The sequence below is a fragment of the Ptychodera flava genome, chromosome 8 (genome assembly GCF_041260155.1).
Source record: "Ptychodera flava strain L36383 chromosome 8, AS_Pfla_20210202, whole genome shotgun sequence".
Taxonomy (NCBI): domain Eukaryota; kingdom Metazoa; phylum Hemichordata; class Enteropneusta; family Ptychoderidae; genus Ptychodera; species Ptychodera flava.
The window spans coordinates 36,872,857-36,894,721 of record NC_091935.1 but is presented as its reverse complement, the minus strand read 5'-3'; the positions used below and the strand labels follow the sequence as shown (position 1 = coordinate 36,894,721).

The following is a 21,865-nucleotide window of genomic DNA, read 5'->3' as shown; positions in this document are numbered from 1 at the left end:
CAAGCACGACAGGCTTAAGCAATTTATGCCAATGCATTTCTCGATCGATGGACATGTATTTACAGATGTGTAATTCCAGAGTAAATTGGTGCAAAAGTCCGTATTTCATAAATTCTCTCTCACATACCACGACGGGCGCTGCTGTGTGGTTACTTTGCATATTACAACTACCGCAACAACACGGTGGCCGTCGTGTATCGAATCACAAGCGACCGCGGTCTTTCACCCATGCGCAATGCGAGAACCGGAAGTTTCGAACAGCTGTAGGGTGCAAACCGTGCGCTGTGTTTTGTGGTCTTTCTCTGAAATGGACAAGTACCTCACAAGAACACCACGACAAGCTTGCCAGTCGAAATCGCAAGATACTCCCAAGACCAAAGGATTCAGACAAGCTACTATCGAATCGTTACAGGTTTGATTTTAGCCCTTCGTACGATGCTGTGTGTTCTCGGCCTCCCACAACTTACAAGCCACAGGGCAGATCGTCCATGTATGATGTAGCCGACAAAGCCACAGAGGACGTATAACGCTAGCAACACACAGCATCGTATGCAGGGCTATCACATAGTTTTTGCATTAGCCAGTGCTTGTTGTTGATATTGAGGCAGTATTATGGCCTCTCCTCAAATTTGTGTCCAGCAAATAATTTGTTCAGAGACAAAGCTGATAAAAAATGGCGAACATGTCACACAGTACACAAGCGACGTGCCTTTGGGCTAGTGTAGATTCCGCCCTTCAATTTTGAACCGGGGGGTGGGGGGGGGTTGTAACGGGCGCGTGGGGTTTTCAGTGTAGAGTAACGTAATTGCTTTGCGTATATCCACGGTTACTCTACGTCTACATTTGCACCCAGGCATCTGTGGGGGGTACAACCTTCCTGCTGCGAATTTCGATGTATGGTTGCTAGATCTGCACAGACAAGTAGCTCCACATACATTCAGATGGCAGACGCCAAACAGACTTACATAGTAATCAGTAAACACAAAAGTACATCGATGTTGTTTTTCCTTGTGCAGAGAGTTGTGGTCGTTGAAGACATTCTGAGGTTAAAGGTCACCCTGGAATTGGAGAACCAAACTAAAGAAAATCTCTTACAGGCTTTACATGAGCTTGGCAAAAAGATACCGTCCAAGGAAGTACTCCTTTCAACTAAGATTGGTGAGAATGTCATGTAGTTTCTGAATACTTTACTGGAACTACCTAAGTGTAGAGCCTATGTTTGGACTTGCATTCATGTGAACTTGAGGAGAACGTGGCATACAAAAAATTGTAATGAATTTGACATTGTGAATGAGTGATGCTTTCTGTTACAAGGTACTTTATCGGGGAGGGGAATGGTGTTCTCCCTTCAGTCCTGCCGGAATAGATCAGTACTGTCCTGTGAATTTTTTGGTTGTCCTAAGGTCACTCCATGACTCTGGCTGAGTGTAACAAAATCTACCTTGACCAGGACTCTCTATCAAAATCTCCAAACAAGTTTATCTCTTGAACTATTTCAATGGCAGGAAAATTAAAAGTCACAAGCCTTGGCAGCTTGGGAAAACATTTAATATTATGTTGCTGTTGCGTTGCTTTTTCATCATTGTGATGTTTTTATTTTCATGTTAAGGACACACACTCAGTAGTGTCAGGAAACACTCAGACCCAGAGGTGGCATCTCTAGCACGGAAGATACGCCGTGACTGGATAAAATTTGTCCAAGAGAAGTCAAACAGGCCTGTCATAGAAGTCAGAGCTGATGCCAAGACAGAGAGGCAAAGGTCATCGGGCAGAAAACTTCTTGCTGGCGCCCTCAGTGTTCCTGTGAGTTTAACCAGTTTCATTATATATCTGCAAAAAGATGGCCTTTTTTCGGAAGGCATAAATGCCAAAGGATATCATTGATGTGGTGCTGATTTGCATGACGTTCCTCATGTAAAAGCTACATGCCTTTGACCAGGCCCCTATTATACATTACACAAATTTAATAGCATGAAGTTATTTTCAACTGTTAGCCCTAATTAATCCCCTTGCCAAATTCACATCAAACTGCATTTTTCTGATCTAAGAGGTTTTACTTTTAAGTGGATAATATGGTATCTCAGACATGGTGGCTGCAAACACCAAACCCCAAAACTTACAGAAGCCCCCCCCCCCCACCCTTCTTGTTTTATCCTCCCTGTAAACCTGCAGTATCCAGCATATACATTAAATGCACTCTATTTTACATTCCTCAATTATTTATTTATTTACTTGCTAGCAACAACAGGCTTACACCCAATTTCAGTTGCAGCAAAAGACAAAAAGAAATAAAGCACAGCAGAGAAACATAATATATCATTATAACATCATAAGTCAAGGTCATAGGTACATTGCTTTGATAAATCACGGATTCTGATGATGGTGATGGTCTATCAGAATGAATTATGCACACAAACAAACCAACATGGCTAGAAAGTCTGACAATGTAAATCATTTGGAGAATCAAGAGTTATAAATATTGAGAACTTAAGTGCTTAGAATCCACTTCATTTTGTGCCTTAGCATCGAACAGACTGAAGAGCAGAAATGGATCAACTATTGAAAACACTTCCAAATAGGTCTTTCAGCTTTTTCTGTCACACAGAATTTATGCATTGATATTTTTGCCACCTTGCATTTCTGTTGTTTCACTGGTATCTGATTGTCTTTACAGGATGCAAGCACACTAGTGGAAAATATTGAAAGAGAAGTTTTCTACCAAAATAAGAGACTGTTAAATAACACCTACAGACGGACAATGAGGACACTCATATTTGCTGCAAGAAATAAAGAAGATATTAGAACTAAGATCAGAGATGGTGAACTGAGTGTGGATGAATTCATCAGTATGCATAGAAAGTGATGTCATTCTGTGTTTCCAGCATCATCTGTGACGTATTCTACCTCCACTGCCTGTTTTCTGTTACTATGGTATACAACAGTCTAGACTGATGGGAGATGCTGATGGACAAGTGATCTGACTTCAACTCTGCATCAACGTTACATCAAACTTTCTATGGAATGGTCCAAAACCACTCTTGAATCAAAATGTTGATCTACTGCTTCAACATAACACAATCTCTGTACTCACAGAAGGGTTAAGTGTATTTTGTAGAATTCGTACTTTCAAAAATTAATCATCTATTGTTAAGCAGGTCATTTCAATGCATGTCACCATGGCAACTGCTTGACATTCCGTGATGCTGAATCTGGAGGGACTCTAGTTTTCCTTAAGAACAGTTCAGTGCACACACTTAACAACTCCAAGGACTGTTCCTCAGACTGGCAACTGAAGTTGTTCAATTTATCTTTCACATCCAATGGTTGTGTGTAAAAATTTCAACTTGCAGCTGTTAACTGTGAACTTAACATTTTTTTGTCCCAGACCATCGGCTTTGCCAACGTATTTTGACCAAATAACCACCATTTCACACTGTAAAGTTATTCAAAAAGAACAGACACTTATTAAATGGGAAAACATTTTTAAAGATTGTAATTTTTATTTTTGTATTTATTTTAAAACTTATCAAGTACTTTTCTGTGAGGTTTCAGCAGCATTTTTACTGACTTGATGTAACAAGGGAGCCATCTTGGTTTCCTTGTAAGAAATGATTGTTATGATCTTCAATATGATCTAATTTTTACAAGAAATATTCAATGTAATACAAATAAATGAAGTACAATTTTCTTACACATCCCTGTATTTTGTTTTCACTTTGTTGTGATGATATCTTGTAGTATTCTGAGTAAGTTGTCATGATCGACAATTCTATCACCATGGCTGTTTAGAATAAGTGTACATGTAGTTACAGCATGCAGTTTTTACAGCCATGTTGTTAAACACAGAAAGAACTACAATGTGTTCCCCATTTCTAAAACCATGAAATGTGCACTCAATTGTATTGTCATTAACTACAGCAGTAGTGGCAAATTCATCTAGAAGTTACCAGGGTAGGTCTAGTGGACACACTACTTAATATTGTGGTTCTGCATTCATTTTTCTCTGGCACATTACTATTTTAACTGTTCCGTCAATGAAAGATGCATCAAGTACAGAAACTAAAAGTCTTCAACCCCAGATAATTACAGCTGCCTCTCCTGTGGTACAGCTGAAAGATGCATCAAGTATGGAAACTAGTAATCTTTAACCTCAGATCATCACAGTTATTTACATCTGGTGACATGCAGGTTTAAGGGACCGAGTCTCGTCATAGTTTGACTTTCAAGCACATGGTAACTCTTTACCAGCAAGTGTTGGCGCAATAATGTTTATGGATGATATGAATGTAATATGAGAGCATCAAAGTTTGGAATTCGTCAGGACAGTCATAAGCTCATTAGAATATCTATCTCAGAGATACCAGAAATTATTCACAGGTTTCTTGATTTGTTGTGTGTGTAAGGTAGTGGTAGCTATTTCATCGGCCACTCATTCAGCAAGTGTCAAGATGTGACCTACTTCTCAAACTATAAAAACTAGATGAAAACTGTGTCAAAATACTGCAGTTTGTCCCTTGGAAACCAGCCCTCACCTTTAACTAGATAGAAGAACTGTAAAGTCACAGTGCTGTTCTGACTTCAAGACATATGAAATTCACAACAGGGTCAAGTGCATGTCCAGCTGTTCCTTGTCAACCTTTAGAATGTGTCAGACATCCAACTTGAAATGCTCAATAAGACCAGTTTGGAATCAGTTTCGGAATCCTGAGTTTAATAGCAAAAACACCATGTTTTGATTCTTGGCTCTAAATTGTGCAGATTGTCTCAGATACAGAGTTTGGTTCTAGAAACCTTGAAATCCAGCAGCACCATGTCAAGTCATTATTATCCAAAATACCCAGTTTTAAAATGCTTCAGCTGATATCCAAAACATTAAGAGTGTTGCAGTTTGTGCATAGACATGTCTAACATGATTTAGTGCCTCAGAGAGAGACAGGATTGAAAGCCTCAGAATGAGGAAAGTGTGGTATTTTGTCCCTTCTTTGTGAAAAAAAACTTAATTTAGATTCAAAACACAACTATTTGTTATCGTGAACTCCATCCAACAACACTGACAAGTTGGTTGACCATTATCTTGATTTGATTTTCAGTCATGAACTCCACACTGGATATTGCATTGCAAATGGCTATGGTGTGGTCTATAGTCCTTGCCTTTACCCATACTCTGCCGTTCAGTCCAACAGCAATTTCAAATGGCATGTGTTTTCCCAGTAATTTCAATAGCTGGCAATCTGGAGACAAGATCCTATTGCGAGAAAGAAGAGAAATTTTGTTCACTTTTAATTGTATAAGTGTATTGTCTCCATTATGATAGACTCCGGTCACTTATAATCACATTTTACAAACTGAAACTGTCAAATTTTAGACATCATTGAAACACTAGATATTTGAGTAAATTTCACTACATTTTTACATCAGCAACAGTCAAAGATCAATAAGCTTGGGGCAAAAAAAGAAAGTGGAAATTCTGTATATTCCACAAAATATCAACAAGTGAGTTGGCTCTTTTAAGAATCATTCTCAATCACAGAAATTCTGTCTTCCTATACGCATCACTTTTCAATTTGAACTGCCATAAAACAGCACAACCCCTTATCACTGTCGTTATTCACTCACTTTCTGACCAGACCAAGGGGACACTGGAACACAAATTATTCACTCACTTTCTGACCAGACCAAGGGGACACTGGAACACAAATCCTCCGCCAGAGATAACACCAAGTCCATTACTTCTCCCCGCACTGTCGATACAAACCAGTTCTGGTTCCATGTCTTTGTTGGCCACCAGGAATTTAGCGTACACCAAGTCACCGATCTGTGAGAATGAACACACAAGGTCACGCCAACATCAAAACATGGGATTTATCAGCAATTACGAGACGTACAACTCTCACAGAAATATTGTTTCTTGCATTTTGTATCTATCCAATACAACTGGCTAGCTAGCTAACATACACTCTATAGCCTCTCCCTCCTACTAGTGTAAATCTGCTTCGTAGGAAATGTATTCACTCCAACACTTAAAGTCCAGGAAAAATGATTGCCATTTTTTTCAAAAGATTAACTGAAGGAATAAAAATAAACTGACGTGATCTCAACCTGTGGGAATGCAGGATGAACTTTGGGTAACTATATGAAATTAATATACCGGCGGGATTCTCCACTGGGGGAATTTTATGGGTGGCCATCCCCATGTTTATCCAAGCAATCTATTCATATGTTAATAACTACACAAAGGAATATATTTTCACAACAAAAGAACATGCTTATTATGTATTGATTTCTGTGGAGAACAAAGACTAGTAGCATCCATGAACAGAGTTTAAATCCATTCTCCCTGACACTCTACAACGGGAGGATTGATCAGCAAAGAGAATGTCTGCCATTTGGATCAGTACATTATGATGATAGGTTTCTCAGTTGTCTCACCTGTACATTAGGTCTGTTTTTCTTTGTTGCACCTTCAAAGGCAAGGTATGATAATGTAGCTTGTTCGTTGGTTCCCACATCGACTTTGAAAATATCACCTGCCTTGGTGGTTATGATTCCAAGTACATTCTCACCCTTGACTGGAACATACTGCAAATACAGACACAGAAATATTAATCTTGGATTCCGTCACATCATTGTCCATTGATTGGACCCTACATACACAAATCATCGAGACACAAGAATGCACTGAACCCTTTGAGCACCAAAGTCAATTTTTGTTGCCTCTATAAAATATACACACTCAATTTTTTTCAGATTTCTGCTAAAATTTTGATAAAAAAATGTAGCCAATGAAATATGATGTCTGTTTGGTCCAAAAGTATATAAAAAATTGCAGAAAAATCAAAAATTGAAAAAATGTTACACTAAAATTTTGGTGGGAAAAATTACAGCACTCAAAAGGTTAAACATGAAGGAAGGACCCCTTTTTGACTGACTGCATAGTTGGGAGGATTTTCTTTTGGCTTATCACAGTTAAATGACTGGAAAAGTGACAAATGATCTTGCCAGATACATGACTGTATTCTATGGAATAGTGTTTTATTGTTTGTCTCTAATCAATTTCCTTTGACAGTAGAATCTTCCTTTCAACTGTTTATGGTTGAGGTTTGCTTGAACTTCAGGACATAGTGTTTGATCCGACCATTGTGGGGATTGACTTGGACCTGACAACAATAGTCTTGCGTCATTAGACATTGATTCAGTCTTACAAAATTCATAGGCGCACAGCTCTGATTCTCTAATCCTATCCTCTCCTTTCCCCAGTGCGACTATGCGTAATCCTTGATTCTATCACAGTCCCCACTCTGGTGCTATGGTCTATTACAGTTTGCTTTGATCAAAACACATTACCTTTCCATCTACCTGTGCAGGTGTAGGCTAGATTGTTGCTACAAACTCTGCTTTCCACAACAGATAAGATGTCCAATTAGGGACCATCTGATCTCAGATTAAAGCATAAGTTAAAATGGTGAAATCCTGGTTTGAGGAGGGGAGTAAACTTCACATTTGCACTTCCTTTGGTGACCACATTTTTTCACTTTTTCCACTTTTTCCTCATATTTAACAGTATACCACATACTTGCATCATTTACTTTTTTAAATTTTATACACACTAGTATGTCCCACTCACTTGTGAAGTGGTACGTTCATGGTTCAGTCAACAATGAACCTTTCATTGAGAATAATATACCAGCTAAATTCCCCTTCAAATTGCTAAGAAATAGTAACAATCTTATCAATTATATCGGTCCCTTACCCACCTGAACAGAGCTGAAACTGTAATTCACATGCGCAGGAGAGCAAGAACAAACCAATTCCACACTGGTGTCTCATGACTGTACTTCTGGCCTACACAGCACACAAGTCCTGCAATGCGCTAGCCTAGGAATGAGCAGTCCTATGTGTATGCTACATTCTAAGATGGCACGATTATCAAGGGCCAACATTTTTCGTAAGGGATCAGCACAGTCCAAGGGACCGTTTCATTATTTTTGCTATCACCCTAGGCTGAACCACAGGTGCCTGGAGTTGCCAGTGTAGTATTCTCCCTATGTATACTACACTGCCAACTCCAGGCACCTGTGGGCTGTACTGTACACACAGTTGCTTGTGATGACGTCAAAGCGCCGTACACAAAACACAGACGCCTAGTAATTATGGCACTGAGTATTGTGTACGGCGATTTGACGTCATCATTTTGTGGCTACACCACTTGTAAAATGATGTCTGGTTGGATAAACGATGTAGGCTGCTGTATGGAGGCCTCTTCATAATGCATACAGCGGCCTTCGCCGTGTATCGAACCATGCCATAAGCGAGTGTGACTACAAACACGTGGTTCGCGTTAGATCGTGATAGCACTGGCAGCCGCTACTCACTCGTTTTTGATGTGTATCAACCCAGTACACATTTTCTTCTTTTTGCCTTAAAATGCCACATTTACAAACTACCACGTTCTCTGCATCTAGCCTCAGACCTGGACCAAGGCGAAGTTTGGATCGTTTCCCCGTCTCGCTCAACTCTGTCAAAATATCACCCGGAAGCACAACACTGTTCACATGTTCAGCCATGTTGGAAAGAGACTCCCTAGGCTGGTACGCAATATTTCATTCGAAAAGAAGCCCCGTAAGCTCCTGTTTAATCGTGGTATTTGGCAGATTCCAGTTTGTAAGATATGTGATTGAGACATTTTTCCCGCCAAGATCTTATAATTGCAAGTGAATGGTCGAGAAGCCATTAATTGGCAGTTAGTAATAATAAATTTTAACTGTTCGATACTTTTCGATGATTGAGATACACAGTTAAAATTATTCAATACGTTTGAAAGTTATAAACCACCTGTGAGATTCAAGTTAGGTGCGAAAGCACGCGAGAGTTCGCATACGTTCTCACTATTTCAAAATTTCATCTTTAAGTCTGAAATAAAAGACTTCAATATTTTTAGTTATATCACGCCGTTTTGAACCGGAGATAATTTTCTTTCAAAAAAAATCTGAATAAGTTTAAAGAAAAACTTTTAATATACGCCCACGGTAAAACTTTGAATTGATGCTAAATACTTAGTGGTAAACTTTTTCACATGTAATGTCACGGTCATTGTGATGTTATTTGATTAGGTCCTTTATTCCCACCGTGTTCAGATTATTGAATTTCCCATGTAATGCATTGTAGTGGTGCCTGTCTTATTGTCAACAAAGTTTTTTGTCTTTCCATCGCTCAACTTGAAACCTTTGACATAAGCTCCAATTAACTCCTCGGTTTAAAATTTAATGCCTCGAATTTGTAAAGCCGAGAAAACGAGCCTGCATTCTGTTGAAATCGATAGCCGATGTTTTAGCAGGGTATCGAGGCAGGCAGTTTCGCCCTTCGTGATTGGCTGGCGCGTGTTTTATTCACGTAGTCACAACCAGTGCTTTTCATGTGGAAGCACGGAGCCGGGTGTTTCAGCCTATTCATTGACTCTCTTCGACCTTTCTGACCCTGGGCTAACTCATTATATCCATGCTTGGAGACCACTCTCCACCACGCGACGCTAGTCTGCTGTGCTCACAGTCTCGTCTTTGAATCAAAACACACCGCAACGACCCCGGACTTTGGACACCAGAACGGGCGTCGAGTCACTCCCCGCCACAATAGGAAGACTTTAGGAAGTCGCTTTAATTTGTGACGATATTGGCGAAACAGGTCGGAAAGGTAAGATGACATTAATGCTTTTTCCTACAAAAATAAAAATGATCGGCTTGTTTATAAAAGCTCGCCTTGTAATGGGTAACAATCATCGACTGTTGAATGAAAAACGAGCATTCTTCCATGACAATACCGTGTAGCGACAAATGAAACAACAACGCTGACCTCAATTGCCAGTCGCATTTGAAAGGTTTTACTTAGCCTGCTGACTTGGCTATTAATGAGAGTATACACCTCTTTGTCAAGGAATATTTAGCCAAATGATGTCGTTCATGAACACTCTTAAGTCAAAAAAAGATGGTCGCCATTACCCTTAAACGGTGGGAGGTACATATCATTAAAATATGATCGATAGACATATCCGGTAACCATGGAGATTGTTGTACTGGTATTAGCCAGCAAAATGCGAGGATTTGGCACCCATTTTCTTGTGGATTAACTGTGATTAAGGTTGGTTAGCAACGAGAATGTGTCCATTTGTAACGAATATAGTCTACTGAAACGCTGTTATGTTAGTTTAATGGACCCCATGGTGTGGGCTCTACCTTACTGAATATCTGTAACAACGATGACGACTTACGGTGCGTACAGACAGCTACCGGCGACAAAGCAGATCAGATACATGTTTTTTTCTCAGATTTTCATGCGACAGTACCTTACTCAGTAAAACGACAAAATTAACAGAGCCCAAGTTAGAGTTTGGATAAATTTCGACTGATTAATTTCTAAGCATGTAAAACGTCAGTCTTTTAGTGAATGTCCGGATATCTATTGGAACGGTGAATGGCTAACGGACGTGTTGACACACTGCGGTATAGAAAGATTTCAGTCGCGTTCGACGCATAGCAACAGCGTTACCCAGAGTTATTTACAACATGTCCTCGATATTGCATTGAATGCAGTCAGGTCTCGGAGTCTTATTATTTGTCAGAGTCTTCGGCGCACTTGAGATCTCAACACACGTCGGGTACCATAGTAACAACGGCAGCCATTTTATGGCTGCTTCATCAAGGTTGTCTGATAATAAAATGTATGGCAGCATTGCAAAATTTAGCATTTGTACTCTATCTTGAACATTTTTTCAGTGATTTGAACTCGTATTTTCGATCTTAATGAAACCCACTGTCACGCACTGCAATGAAAGAATTTATAATAACATATTTGGGGGTGCCAGCGATGGCTTATTATTTGGGGGTCCAGCGATGGACTTCAGGCCCAAATATCTACAGTAAAAAATCTAAGGCGTCCATACTGTTTCTCATGCGATTACATTTGTCTTACTGCATTTGAAATGATATGAGAACATTTAAACAATTGAATTTACGTCCGCTCAAATTATACCAAATGGTAAGTATGGCGTCAGCTTTCATGTCAGTGTTAAGAAACACATGGATTCGCAAAAACACGTTGTCTCATGCCATGTCCTTCAACATGAACATGCTGTGACGATCATTGCTAGTCAGTTGGTAACCGGTGTATGTCTGACACAGCTCGACGAGGTGTGTCAGAAGATTTTGAGATTTTTACCTGAAGATTTTGAGAATTACAAAAGAGCGAAAAGTCTCTTCCAAGATCCCAGTGAAGAAAAGTTGTCAAACTTTCAAGGAAATCAGAAACAAAAGATGAGAAATCTTTGTAATGACCCCCCTCCCATGGGGTGTTATTAAGAAGTTGCGTGGAAGTGCCAGGGGAAGTTTGCATACCGAAATTGAATTTTCCCTGCTGGAGGGTTTGATTACTTTAAAAATTTGTTGAATGTCCGTTATATCACATCTAGTGATAGTAATTTTAGAAATTGTGTAAGATCAGAGTTATTACATCATGACAACTACTGTTTATTATGTACAAAAAATCAACCTGCATTAAGCTGTACAATGTGAGTCGGGTCGAATATCATTTAATGATCACTCATGAACCACAATAGATCTCAGGGGGACCTTTCAATGACGGGAAAAAATTGTAGAGAAGATGAAAAAATTGTGGCCTAGCTTACTGCATTGGTAATGAAATATTCACATGACTGACGTCTAAAAATATTGACTTGTAAAAACTTGTAAACATGCTCTGCCAATTACAAGAAAATGTGTGAAATCTTTGAACGCCAAAGTATTTTGATGTGCTTAATTGAATTCTGATTATCCCATTCCGACGAACTAACTTGATTTATGCCCATCTTTTAATGTCTAAGGTATATATAATACTATAACAGTTGGGCTTTGATCTCATTGCAATTTAACTATTTAGGATTCTGTACTGGTAGCTGCCTACTTATGGCTAATCATTAGCAAGAAAACTTTATTTTTTGAATTTTATACACATAACCCGTGACAAAAGTCGCCAAAACTGCACCCCCTGCTGTTACACCGGCTTTGGCGATTTGGAAGTAATTTGAGTGCTGTTTTTACTTTTTTCGGTACAGCAATTGATAACGAAGTTCAATGTCGGAAGAGCACAAAAAGGTGAATCTTGCCTTCGGCGGCGGAATATTTCTCGGCACATACCAGTTGGGTGTCGCTAAATGTCTGCACGCACATGGCAAGGCTTTGTTGGACCTCGTGGAGTGTTATGGTGGAGTCTCTAGCGGAGTAATTGCTGCGGCGTTGCTTGTGGTGTGTCCAGATAAAATTGGGGTAGGAGCCTGAACTTATTTTGTACATTCATTGTAAAATTTTGACATGGTTTATATCAATCGTATTATATGTATTTAATCTATGTCTAGCGCTGTTTGTGATATGCTAACTATGAGAGAAAATATCAGCCCTTGATAAAGTATTTTAGACCAACGTTTGCCAAAGGTTGAAGGAGTACAAAGCATCTCTCAGTGTATGCTACCATCGCACTCTTTGTGACGTTTTCCTGCCATGGTTATGTTGAGGGACTAATAAGATGGTGATAGAGCTGATGTCATGTCATTGAGGTAAAAATGATGATTAAGGTTCGGTCATCTTTGCATACCCTGTCAATAAATATTTGTCAGATGTTGTTACCTGATGCTGATGATGATATGTGCACGTGTGTGTATGTATGTATGTATGTATGTATGTATGTATGTATGTACGTATGTATGTATTTATGTATGTATGTATGTATGTATGTATGTATGTATGTATGTATGTATGTATGTATGTATGTATGTATGTATGTATGTATGTGTGTATGTATGTATGTATGTATGTATGTATGTATGTATGTATGTATGTATGTATGTGTGTGTATGTATGTATGTATGTATGTATGTATGTATGTATGTATGTATGTATGTATGTATGTATGTATGTATGTATGTTAATAAATATCAAATACACGTAAGATGATATGTGTGTGTGGGTTGGTGAGTGCGTGTGAGTGTGTGTGTAAATATACACATATTTATGTCAATATATGTCAATATATATTAGATACATGATGATGATGATGATGATGCGACGACGACGATGATGATGGTAGTGGTGGTGGTGTATTGTCGCTTGTTGTATGAATGCACACAAATACTAGTAGATGTAATCTAACAATAACGATGTTTTATTTCACTCGACCAACCAATGACAGGAATACATAGCCAAGGTAAAAGATCTGAGCGACAAACTTCGAACGAAAGGCGGCATCTCACCCGAACTCCGACCAGGGCTGAATGATCGACTACGGTCAATCCTGCAGTCCATTATTCCTGAGGACGCCCATCAAAAAGCGTCCGGCAAGCTGGTCATCTCGGCGATGCCCTTCAGGAAGAAGAAACACGACTACACGATACCGGTGTACTGGGGTGATGGTCAGTCTTGGATGAGGTATGGCCTGTCTAAGGGAACCACAGCGTTGGACATCTTCAAGAAGTTGGTTGAATTTCCCACCGACAAAATCCATGTCATAAAAGAGTTCAGTGACAAAGACCATTTGATAGATGTGAGTGAACTTAAGTTTATACCACAATCCATGCTGACCATCAAATCTCACTCGCTATATTGAGTCTTGAAGTCGGATTTTCAGTGATTTTTATCGCCACTTCTTTGCATTTAAGTATATCGTGCTATAAATTGTCATTTCTTTTCATATAGAGGTGCAGAAGTTCAGCTGATTTTGCATCATGAGTATTAAAATTAGCTTCGAAAAAAACTTCAACTAGCATTAATCCTGACAAGAAATCCTCAGATTTATAATTATAAATTTTCGGATGTAATTATTGTTTGAGAAACCTTAAAATTCATTGCATTTTAATTTTAATAATTATGTGCGAATGTTGTTTAAAAACCGTAAAATTCAATCGTTAAGTAATGTGAACAACTATGTATAAGTATACATGAAAGTTAAGATGTTTTATACGGATAAAGATGAATGTTGCTATTAGGAAGTTTCTCAGGCTGAAATGCATAAAACTATACATTCTGATGATCCCCAAAATGGTTTCGAATAACATGCAAAAACTTCAGTAGACTATAGAAGATTAGCAATGTAATTAAACTGCTTTTCTCTTTTAAGGCAATTATCGGTGCCACGTATATTCCTTTGTGGGGTGGAGAAAAGTTTATCGAGTTCAATGGAAATGTAAGTATGTTCTTTGATACAAGTTTTCTTGGTACGAATTCGTGAACGTTAACTTTTATCTTTTATCGTCAAAATCAAAATGAAAATCGCCATGAAGTTCTTTAAAGTTCATTTTACTTGCACAATTAGACCATAACTGTCTCGTGTCTAAGGGACTATTTATTGACGCGATAGAGTTCTAAAAATATGTGAATGATGTATTTTCAAGTGTTTTTGTCCTGTCTTGTGATACTCCAAAATTTCGTGTCAAAATGATAAATGGCAGATTTGTCGACACAGTCTGTACCTGTGCATTGCTCAATGTTGTTGTCCACAGCTGAATCTTAGTCCGGATTAGGAATCAATTTTAAGTTGTCAACAATAACATTTGCATACAATAAACAATGCGTTGTGTAGGCAAGGGTAATGATTTACATTAAATAATGAGACGAGTAAAAAGCGCCAATACGTTTTAACACGATTGGAACTAATTTGGGATAATTGGATTTTAATATTTTTCAAATTTCTCAAAAGTGTTAGGTGTCATATATCTGGATGTTGCAATATTACAAATTACTCATGAAAACAAGTGTGTAATATAAAAAGAAAAGAAGATAAGATAACATTTGTAGATTAAATCGACATTACTTCACTATCCAATTATCCCAAATTAGTTCCAATCGTGTTTTTATAGAACAAAGACATAATAACGTCATGTTGAAAAATAGCCGTAGTCTCCCTTACAGCGCCATACCCTCGTTAAACTTTTGACGAAACGGTGCATTCAAAACAGGCAGAGAGATAAAAATCAAGATAAAGATAGATGGCTGAAATAAAATCTATCATGAAGTTCTAGATAGTAAACAGATCTTTATTGCACTCACTCTTGGGTTATTCTCTAACTTTCCTTACGAACTTTCTGATTAAAATTTGTGTGTTTTAACAGTGCTGGATGGACGCAGGTTTCATCGACAACATGCCAAGAGTAGAAGGCTTTGGTAACGACCACAGAGCTGTCAGAGTTTCACCATTCATGGGAGAGAACTTAGCCGTGTGTCCCACAAGGAACGTAAACGGTATGGAGCGCCACACATCGTTCTTCAGCGGTCAACCACTCGACTGGAGTATTTGGAATCTCACCCGGGCAAAGGACGCCCTCTATCCTCCATCTGGAGATACGCTACATGACTACTTTGAGGACGGTTTCCACGATGGTGAAAAGTTCTTACGAAGGCTTAAGTAATGAATGAATTGTAACTACTCGAACAGTATCGACACAGAAATTACAACAAAATGAACGGAAAACCTTTATATAGCTATCTTTTAACTCAGTGCAATTTGAGCCACAAACGATTAAAATAATGGAAGTCAAAATTGATGCATAGCAACTTGAAAGCGAATGACATTTCAGGGTTCCCTTATATCTGCTGAAAATTACAACTGCTGGAAATTACAACCAAATAATAAACTTTCATGCTGCGAAGATTGGTCACATTTAAGGTTTTATGATCCTACAACCCAAGAATAATGGTGGTAGTCACAGTTTACAAGTCTTAGTGGAATTTAGAACAAATATACAAGGGTAAATGTCAACAACACAAATTCCCTTAAAAACCGTCCAAAATGAGTGTTGAGTGTACAATTAGCCAGGAATAATACATACATACATACATACATACATACATACATACATACATACATACATACATACACACACACACATATATACATATATATACCACTCATCTATGTTATCTTTCGTATCGTTTCGTTTTGTGTACAGACCTTGCTGTGGCAAGGTGTGTATTTATTGCATATTATATTTGTAAATACAGCTTTCAAATTTTAAAGTTTTTTTTTCAAATTCTTACTTTTTTACAGTTTGTAATCGTGTATTTAATTGACAAGAATGACATATTTTAAAGAGGAAGAATATTTCTTTTGTTTTTTTTTTTACTTTAGGCTGCGTTCACAAAAAACGGTTAGGGGGGCTGGAGGAATTCAGGGGGGATTCGAAAATTTTTGGGGTAGTAGAGGGGGGGACTTGAAAATTTTGCTCTACCTATAGGGGGGACTTGAAATTTTTTTGTTCCCTTTTGTGTTTTACATTTGCCAATTCCAAGCTTTTGTAGATAATTCAATGAAAAATGAATACCATTTTTAATGTCATCAAAATGTTTTAATGTTAGAAATAATTAACAAAATTTAGAACCATTTTGTCACATTTTATGACTTTTATCTCTAAAAAATCTAAATGTGTGATTTGTCGTAAAAAAACAAACTCGAGCCTCGTAACAGGGCAGAAGTTGCAACTGTTAATGGTTTCTGTAATATTTCTATGCAATATAACAACTACAGTTTCTTGCTATCTCCCTACAGCATGCTCAAACATACAATATTTAGTTTGTCGACAAAGCCTGTATATATAAATATAAATATGTATTTAGTGATAATTTAATTGGAGTCCAGACTGACATTCAGTTGTCAGTGATACAAATGCATGGTACACATAAATAGGCTGTGATAGCAAGCTGAATACTAGACATTTCAACAGGCTGTAGGGAGTAGAACTAGAACAAATTTGTAAAACTGAACAAAAATATATGGCCAAAATTATCAAAGTTAATACAGCTACTGCCTACGGATAGTGTCACTATCATTAAAGCTCTGCTCCTGCAGTTTCACTGTCACTGCATACCTGATCAGTGACAGAGATAGCTCTGACTCTGATGTACATGGTAGTTGAAGAAGAATTTGGGTCAAATGATGCTCATGACAGTGAAACATAATTGTACACAAGATCAGGCCAGAGAGCAACACATGCAAGAACACATAGTAATGTTTGAATTCTAGCATAAAAGAATAATCAAATATTACAGAAAAAAGATAGGGTCACCATGCTTGGTTTTCTAAATTTTCATATTCTTGTTATAAAATGATACAGATGTAAAACTTTGAACAGTAAAGACTAAAAGTAAAAATATTTGACCAAATGGAATTATTTATTTTTTAACCAAATTTGAAATTATTACACCCAAAATTTCAGAGATTAAAACATTTATTTGGTGGAACATTTTAACCTTCCAGTATTGTCAATTTAGAGTAGCATCTAATTCATAGATGTCTTGTAGTTTTGGAAAAATTTTGGTAGGTCACTGTGCAATATGGCAATTAGCCAGAATTCACTATTTGCCTACTCTCTCATCATTGTCATTTTGTGTGCTCCTCAGCAGGAGCAATTGACCTGGCCAGAGTTGGATTAACTCAAGTTGGCTTTTAGACCAATAAATCTAAAAAAATCACTGATGCATTTAAAGAACTTGCCTTGGGAATATGACTATAGAAAGTGCTAATACAGGTAGTGTTGAACACCTGTGAGCGGAACGGCGCAATATGTTTATTTTTTCTGCGCTCACATCCTTTACAAATATGCGGGCCTGTGATAGTTGGGGGGGGGGACTTGAAAAATTTTGACCATATAGAGGGGGGGCATTTTAAATTTTTTTGGGGTACTTAGGGGGGGGATCTGAAAAAAAATAAGATTTCAATCGAAATTCCTCAGCCCCCCCCCCAATCGTTATTTGTGAACGCAGCCTTAGAATTGATACGTTGCCAGAGTTTGTCAATGTCACTCAAACTCAAATTCGGTAAATTTTATAACAATCTGATGATTTTAATAAAAGGTACAATTGCGTATATATAGAAAATTTTTATCCTGTAAGATATTTTTGTCTTCAAATGTTTATTGATCGCACAGAAGTGTTCAGAACCCTTCCACCACCATGCATGGTTTAGCCCAATTGTGAGTTGTCTACACGAAATGGGGAGTGTACATATTTAAAACCCTTCCACCACCAGACTGTGGTACACCCTGGTAGCTTGCGCCTCGAAATTGAAACATTTGAACTTTTGTCCAAACTTTTCGCAAGGAAATTTTCAACCATTCCCTTTCGAAATCTAGAATAGGAATCGGGGGTCACCATGCAAAAATTAGTACTAGAAACAAATTACCCAATATTTTCCTTTGCTTGATATTCAAAATGGCAGCCATCTCTGTGTTAACTCTTTTGCGGGAAATACAATTATCGATTTTCACAAAAATAAGCTGGTGAAAATTGTATTTACTCCCAGACCTTAAAAATGAGCCCACACAAGTGGTAGTCCAAAAACGTATTGTGAAAGGTTGAGAGTCAGATTATCTGCCCAGATGTGCATTCTATCTTTAAACAGTATGAGTGGTCCCCTGTACAGAGAAATAGGTTTGTAAGGCTTAAATCGTCATTTTAACTTACTATTAGAACAGGAAACATATCCGTATTTGCAGCATAACCAGTCTCCCAATCTGTAACCATAGATATGATTAAATGTGAACCCTTCGTATGGTTTCACTTGGATGCATCTGTGTGCTCGGTTCTTTTGCAATGCTTGCATTCATCCAAATGATCGTGTTCGTACAACACCATAATGTTAACTTCCATCACTTGGTATGCGGACGCCAGCCCCCAAAAATGTTGAGTGTGCTTGCTGATACACATCGCTCGAACACCAGCAGACCATGATGGGTGCCAGTCTCACAGTATTCAAACTAGAAGCATAGGTGAAAAACAAATCCACAAACAATACTGACAAAACACGAGCTGCACCAATAATCTCAGTTTTACTCCCCTGTCGGTTATATAAGACCCTCATCGAGGTCGGTTAAATTCGTCAATTTCGCTTCGTAATATCGGCACAAAATTTCTCAAACAATCTATTAACCACATGGAATAGAAATTAATAAATGATGCACTTATGTTCAGTAATCTTTGTCCTATCACTATTAGAGAACTAAGTTCAAGCCACACATGGACCACTCTATGCACTGTTTCTTGATAGGTCGATCGAAAGGACAGGTAGGAGCTTTGCCATTGAATTTTTTGTGCTACAACTGTACGAAGAAAGACTGCATAATTTTGCAGGATTTTGTCAACTTTGCAGGACTTAACTTACATTGTGTAGATATTCAGGATCGGTAGTTTTGCGATAGAGCAGGTCAAGTTACCGAAAACACATATTACCTTAGAAATTCTCATTCCCACTCAAAAGAGCGATCACAGCAGGGCTTTTTCTCAATGGTTGCAATATCAAAGTCATTTTCATAGAAATGACTTCTGGTCACCTGTTTATACCGGATTCATTTTACCTGTATTTATTATGAATAAATCTGTATATACTATTCAACCTGACGCCTTGTGAAACCATATATCTAGTGCTCACATTAGTCTGTTCGAGTATAGGCTTGTACTCCACGTAAACATGTCGGTCACGCATTGTCACATGCGGCTGCTTTCTCTTGAACAGTGTAGGTCAGTCATCCTAGATTGGTATTTTCAAGAAGAGCACTTAAAGAAGGCTCATCTGTATGAAAGATGACCCCTCCAAACGTGTCTCACTTGGTGCAGAGCAATTCACAGGCGAGTAAGAAGTTCTACAAATCCATTTACTCGCCCATTCAGTCATTTCAGTCCGTTCCAATGGAGTTTGCACATCTTCGATACTACAAGCTTTGTATTGTAACCACCCATGCACTGTCGTGTTGGCGTGTAATGGAGTGTTGAAGTGTTGTAGATCGGAATGTGCGGTAACGCGCCACGTTGGTCAGCACTCTATAACATTTGCTGGGTTGGTTGGATTTCCATTCCATTGCTGGTTTGGTCCTAGTCTGGCAGAGACCCTGCGATTCGCGTTCTTCCCTGTTGGAACACGCGCGCGCCCTTCAGAGACGCGACGCGAATCCCAGGGTCTGGACGTTCTTGCAAGCGACCGGTCGGATTTCTGCCTGATCCGGGTACTTTATAGAACTCCACACATCCGTCAATCAAAACAAAAATGACAAGTACCATAGCCAAATAGATTAAAAATGAAAATAAAAATATACCGCGTATATAAGTCTATCAGCTACTAGTATATATTCCCTCCGCCCAGTTAGATATGTTTTCTTTTGACATCACTACCCTTATGAATATTCATGTACTTGCAAGAACCGACAGTCGCTGTGTCTGGCAGCGCGTGCTCACAGCTGCACAGCCTTCGAATGCAGGCCCATCGCGGCGCGCACAAAACAAGGCACAGCGACTGTGGAGAGTCTATTGCTGGTTTGGTCCCTATTCAAGCTAGCTGACACATTTGTTTCCCTTCGCTCTGCTGCAGGGTGTTGGTACATTTTCCCCTGAAATACTGGATGATTCTATTCTGAACTACTCTTGACACCAAAGATAGCTACACCCCTTAACACAATGCTAGGTTCATTTGACTCTTAGGCCGGTACAGATCATACAGGTGTTGACTACGTGCTGTTGTAGTACTTACATGTAACTTTGAAATATAGTTGTTCTTGTCGATGTTCTTTTTTGCAAATAAATAAAATTTGTCTTGTTGCCGTTATTTCAGTGATGTCCATATTGTTAAAAAAGAACACCATAATAATTGTGCTTACGATGGCTTTAAATACCGGGTAGGTATTGAGTTCAGTGTTGAACATTTAACTCTCCTAATTCCTAGCAAATAGCACATGAACAACAACCGGATTACTCAGCTCCCTGTGCTTTTATTGCGACAAAGAACTGTCCCTCAGAGTTTCAGAATAGCTGATCTAGTCTGGTCATCTGTGTAACGAATTGACAATTAGGGCGTACCTGCAGCACACTGGCCCACGCTCGCTCGTAGTCGTATAAAAACAGTATTGTCTGAGGGCGCCTTTCGTCGTATATGTGAATGCAAACATAACCCTACGACAGTACCGCTCTAGCGTTAAGTCTCACCAAGAGATGTTTCAGAGTGATCAGGTGATAAATCAGAAATCATGAATAAATGAATAAGTGATAATTAAATAAATGTATGAGAGGTGATGGTGCGATTTGAAGAAACCGTTTCTTTGCCTTTCAATCAAATAAAGTGGTATAAACAGAGATTGCTTATATCTCGCTACTTTCTTTGCGTATGTATGAGTATTCCTTGACAAGTCCGATATTATACGTTAGTCCACCGCTGATCACGTTTCATGTGCCTATACCATGACAATGGATGTTGATATAGGCTTGTTAGGCTTTCAGCGTGACCCGGATTCAATTTCGCAGGAATTTTTAGTGAAATTGTATCAAAATGTAAAGGGGAGCATGACAGTAGACAAGGATTACTCAGGATGGAGAGCGTTTGTATTGCCAACTCATTTTGTCGGCTTTCTTTGTACTGTAAGGAGGTGGAATGAGAGAAAGCTGTGCAGCGTGTTGAAGATAGAGGTAAGGATTATTATCACTTCTAAGCAATGGTTCTACGGAAGCACTAGCCATCATGCAGAACCACTGTGGGTCAGCGATACCCATGTAGCTCATTGCTGTCGATGGCAACAATGGGCAAAAAAAGAGCATTGCATTGAGGCTTGGTGTGTTGATATGCAAACAGAACGGCGTGTGGTAAGGTTTTTTTCTTCATGGTATTTGCACAACATCGTAACAAACTAAAGGTCGGAGCGTAAAAAGACTCTCATGTCACGGCGGTTTTGTTCGATGCATTGTGGCGTGACAAAAACCATTAAATTGTTTGTAAAAACTTAAATTTTCTAAGCGTGGCACAACTGAGCATCGGCATAAAAAGTAAAAAGTTCTCTTAGCCAGCTATTGAAATTTTA

The 21,865-nt window shown here is 38.6% G+C and overlaps 3 protein-coding genes across 3 annotated transcripts; 2 read left to right on the top strand and 1 right to left on the bottom strand.

The window, feature by feature from the left end:
- The first annotated feature begins 222 nt into the window (after window positions 1-222).
- Window positions 223-3,693, top strand: LOC139139246 (transcription elongation factor A N-terminal and central domain-containing protein 2-like). The gene is made up of 4 exons (XM_070708089.1): window positions 223-412; window positions 1,017-1,158; window positions 1,610-1,803; window positions 2,675-3,693. Exons 1-4 carry the CDS (start codon window positions 236-238, stop codon window positions 2,861-2,863), a joined length of 702 nt encoding a protein of 233 aa, XP_070564190.1. The 5' UTR covers window positions 223-235; the 3' UTR covers window positions 2,864-3,693.
- On the bottom strand, window positions 3,477-8,577 carry LOC139139245 (exosome complex component RRP40-like). The gene is made up of 4 exons (XM_070708088.1): window positions 8,373-8,577; window positions 6,430-6,579; window positions 5,664-5,815; window positions 3,477-5,245 (listed from the first exon to the last, which is right to left on the bottom strand). The coding sequence occupies exons 1-4, from the start codon at window positions 8,562-8,564 to the stop codon at window positions 5,026-5,028; spliced, it is 714 nt and encodes a 237-aa protein (XP_070564189.1). The 5' UTR covers window positions 8,565-8,577; the 3' UTR covers window positions 3,477-5,025.
- Window positions 8,578-9,384: 807 nt separating this feature from the next.
- LOC139139215 (patatin-like phospholipase domain-containing protein 4) lies at window positions 9,385-17,906 on the top strand. Its single transcript, XM_070708051.1, has 5 exons — window positions 9,385-9,687; window positions 12,101-12,311; window positions 13,231-13,581; window positions 14,155-14,220; window positions 15,146-17,906. Exons 2-5 carry the CDS (start codon window positions 12,120-12,122, stop codon window positions 15,440-15,442), a joined length of 906 nt encoding a protein of 301 aa, XP_070564152.1. The 5' UTR covers window positions 9,385-9,687; window positions 12,101-12,119; the 3' UTR covers window positions 15,443-17,906.
- The last annotated feature ends 3,959 nt before the right edge of the window (window positions 17,907-21,865 follow it).

Coding starts and splice junctions, on each gene's coding strand:
- LOC139139246 (XM_070708089.1), top strand. CDS start 236: ATGCGAGAACCGGAAGTTTCGAACAGCTGTAGGGTGCAAACCGTGCGC. Junction 1,159..1,609: donor ACTCCTTTCAACTAAGATTG/GTGAGAATGTCA, acceptor TTTCATGTTAAG/GACACACACTCAGTAGTGTC. Junction 1,804..2,674: donor CTGGCGCCCTCAGTGTTCCT/GTGAGTTTAACC, acceptor TTGTCTTTACAG/GATGCAAGCACACTAGTGGA.
- LOC139139245 (XM_070708088.1), bottom strand. CDS start 8,564: ATGGCTGAACATGTGAACAGTGTTGTGCTTCCGGGTGATATTTTGACA. Junction 6,580..8,372: donor TTGATACACATCAAAAACGA/GTGAGTAGCGGC, acceptor CTGTATTTGCAG/TATGTTCCAGTCAAGGGTGA. Junction 5,816..6,429: donor AAAACAGACCTAATGTACAG/GTGAGACAACTG, acceptor TCATTCTCACAG/ATCGGTGACTTGGTGTACGC.
- LOC139139215 (XM_070708051.1), top strand. CDS start 12,120: ATGTCGGAAGAGCACAAAAAGGTGAATCTTGCCTTCGGCGGCGGAATA. Junction 13,582..14,154: donor ACAAAGACCATTTGATAGAT/GTGAGTGAACTT, acceptor TTCTCTTTTAAG/GCAATTATCGGTGCCACGTA. Junction 14,221..15,145: donor TTATCGAGTTCAATGGAAAT/GTAAGTATGTTC, acceptor GTGTTTTAACAG/TGCTGGATGGACGCAGGTTT.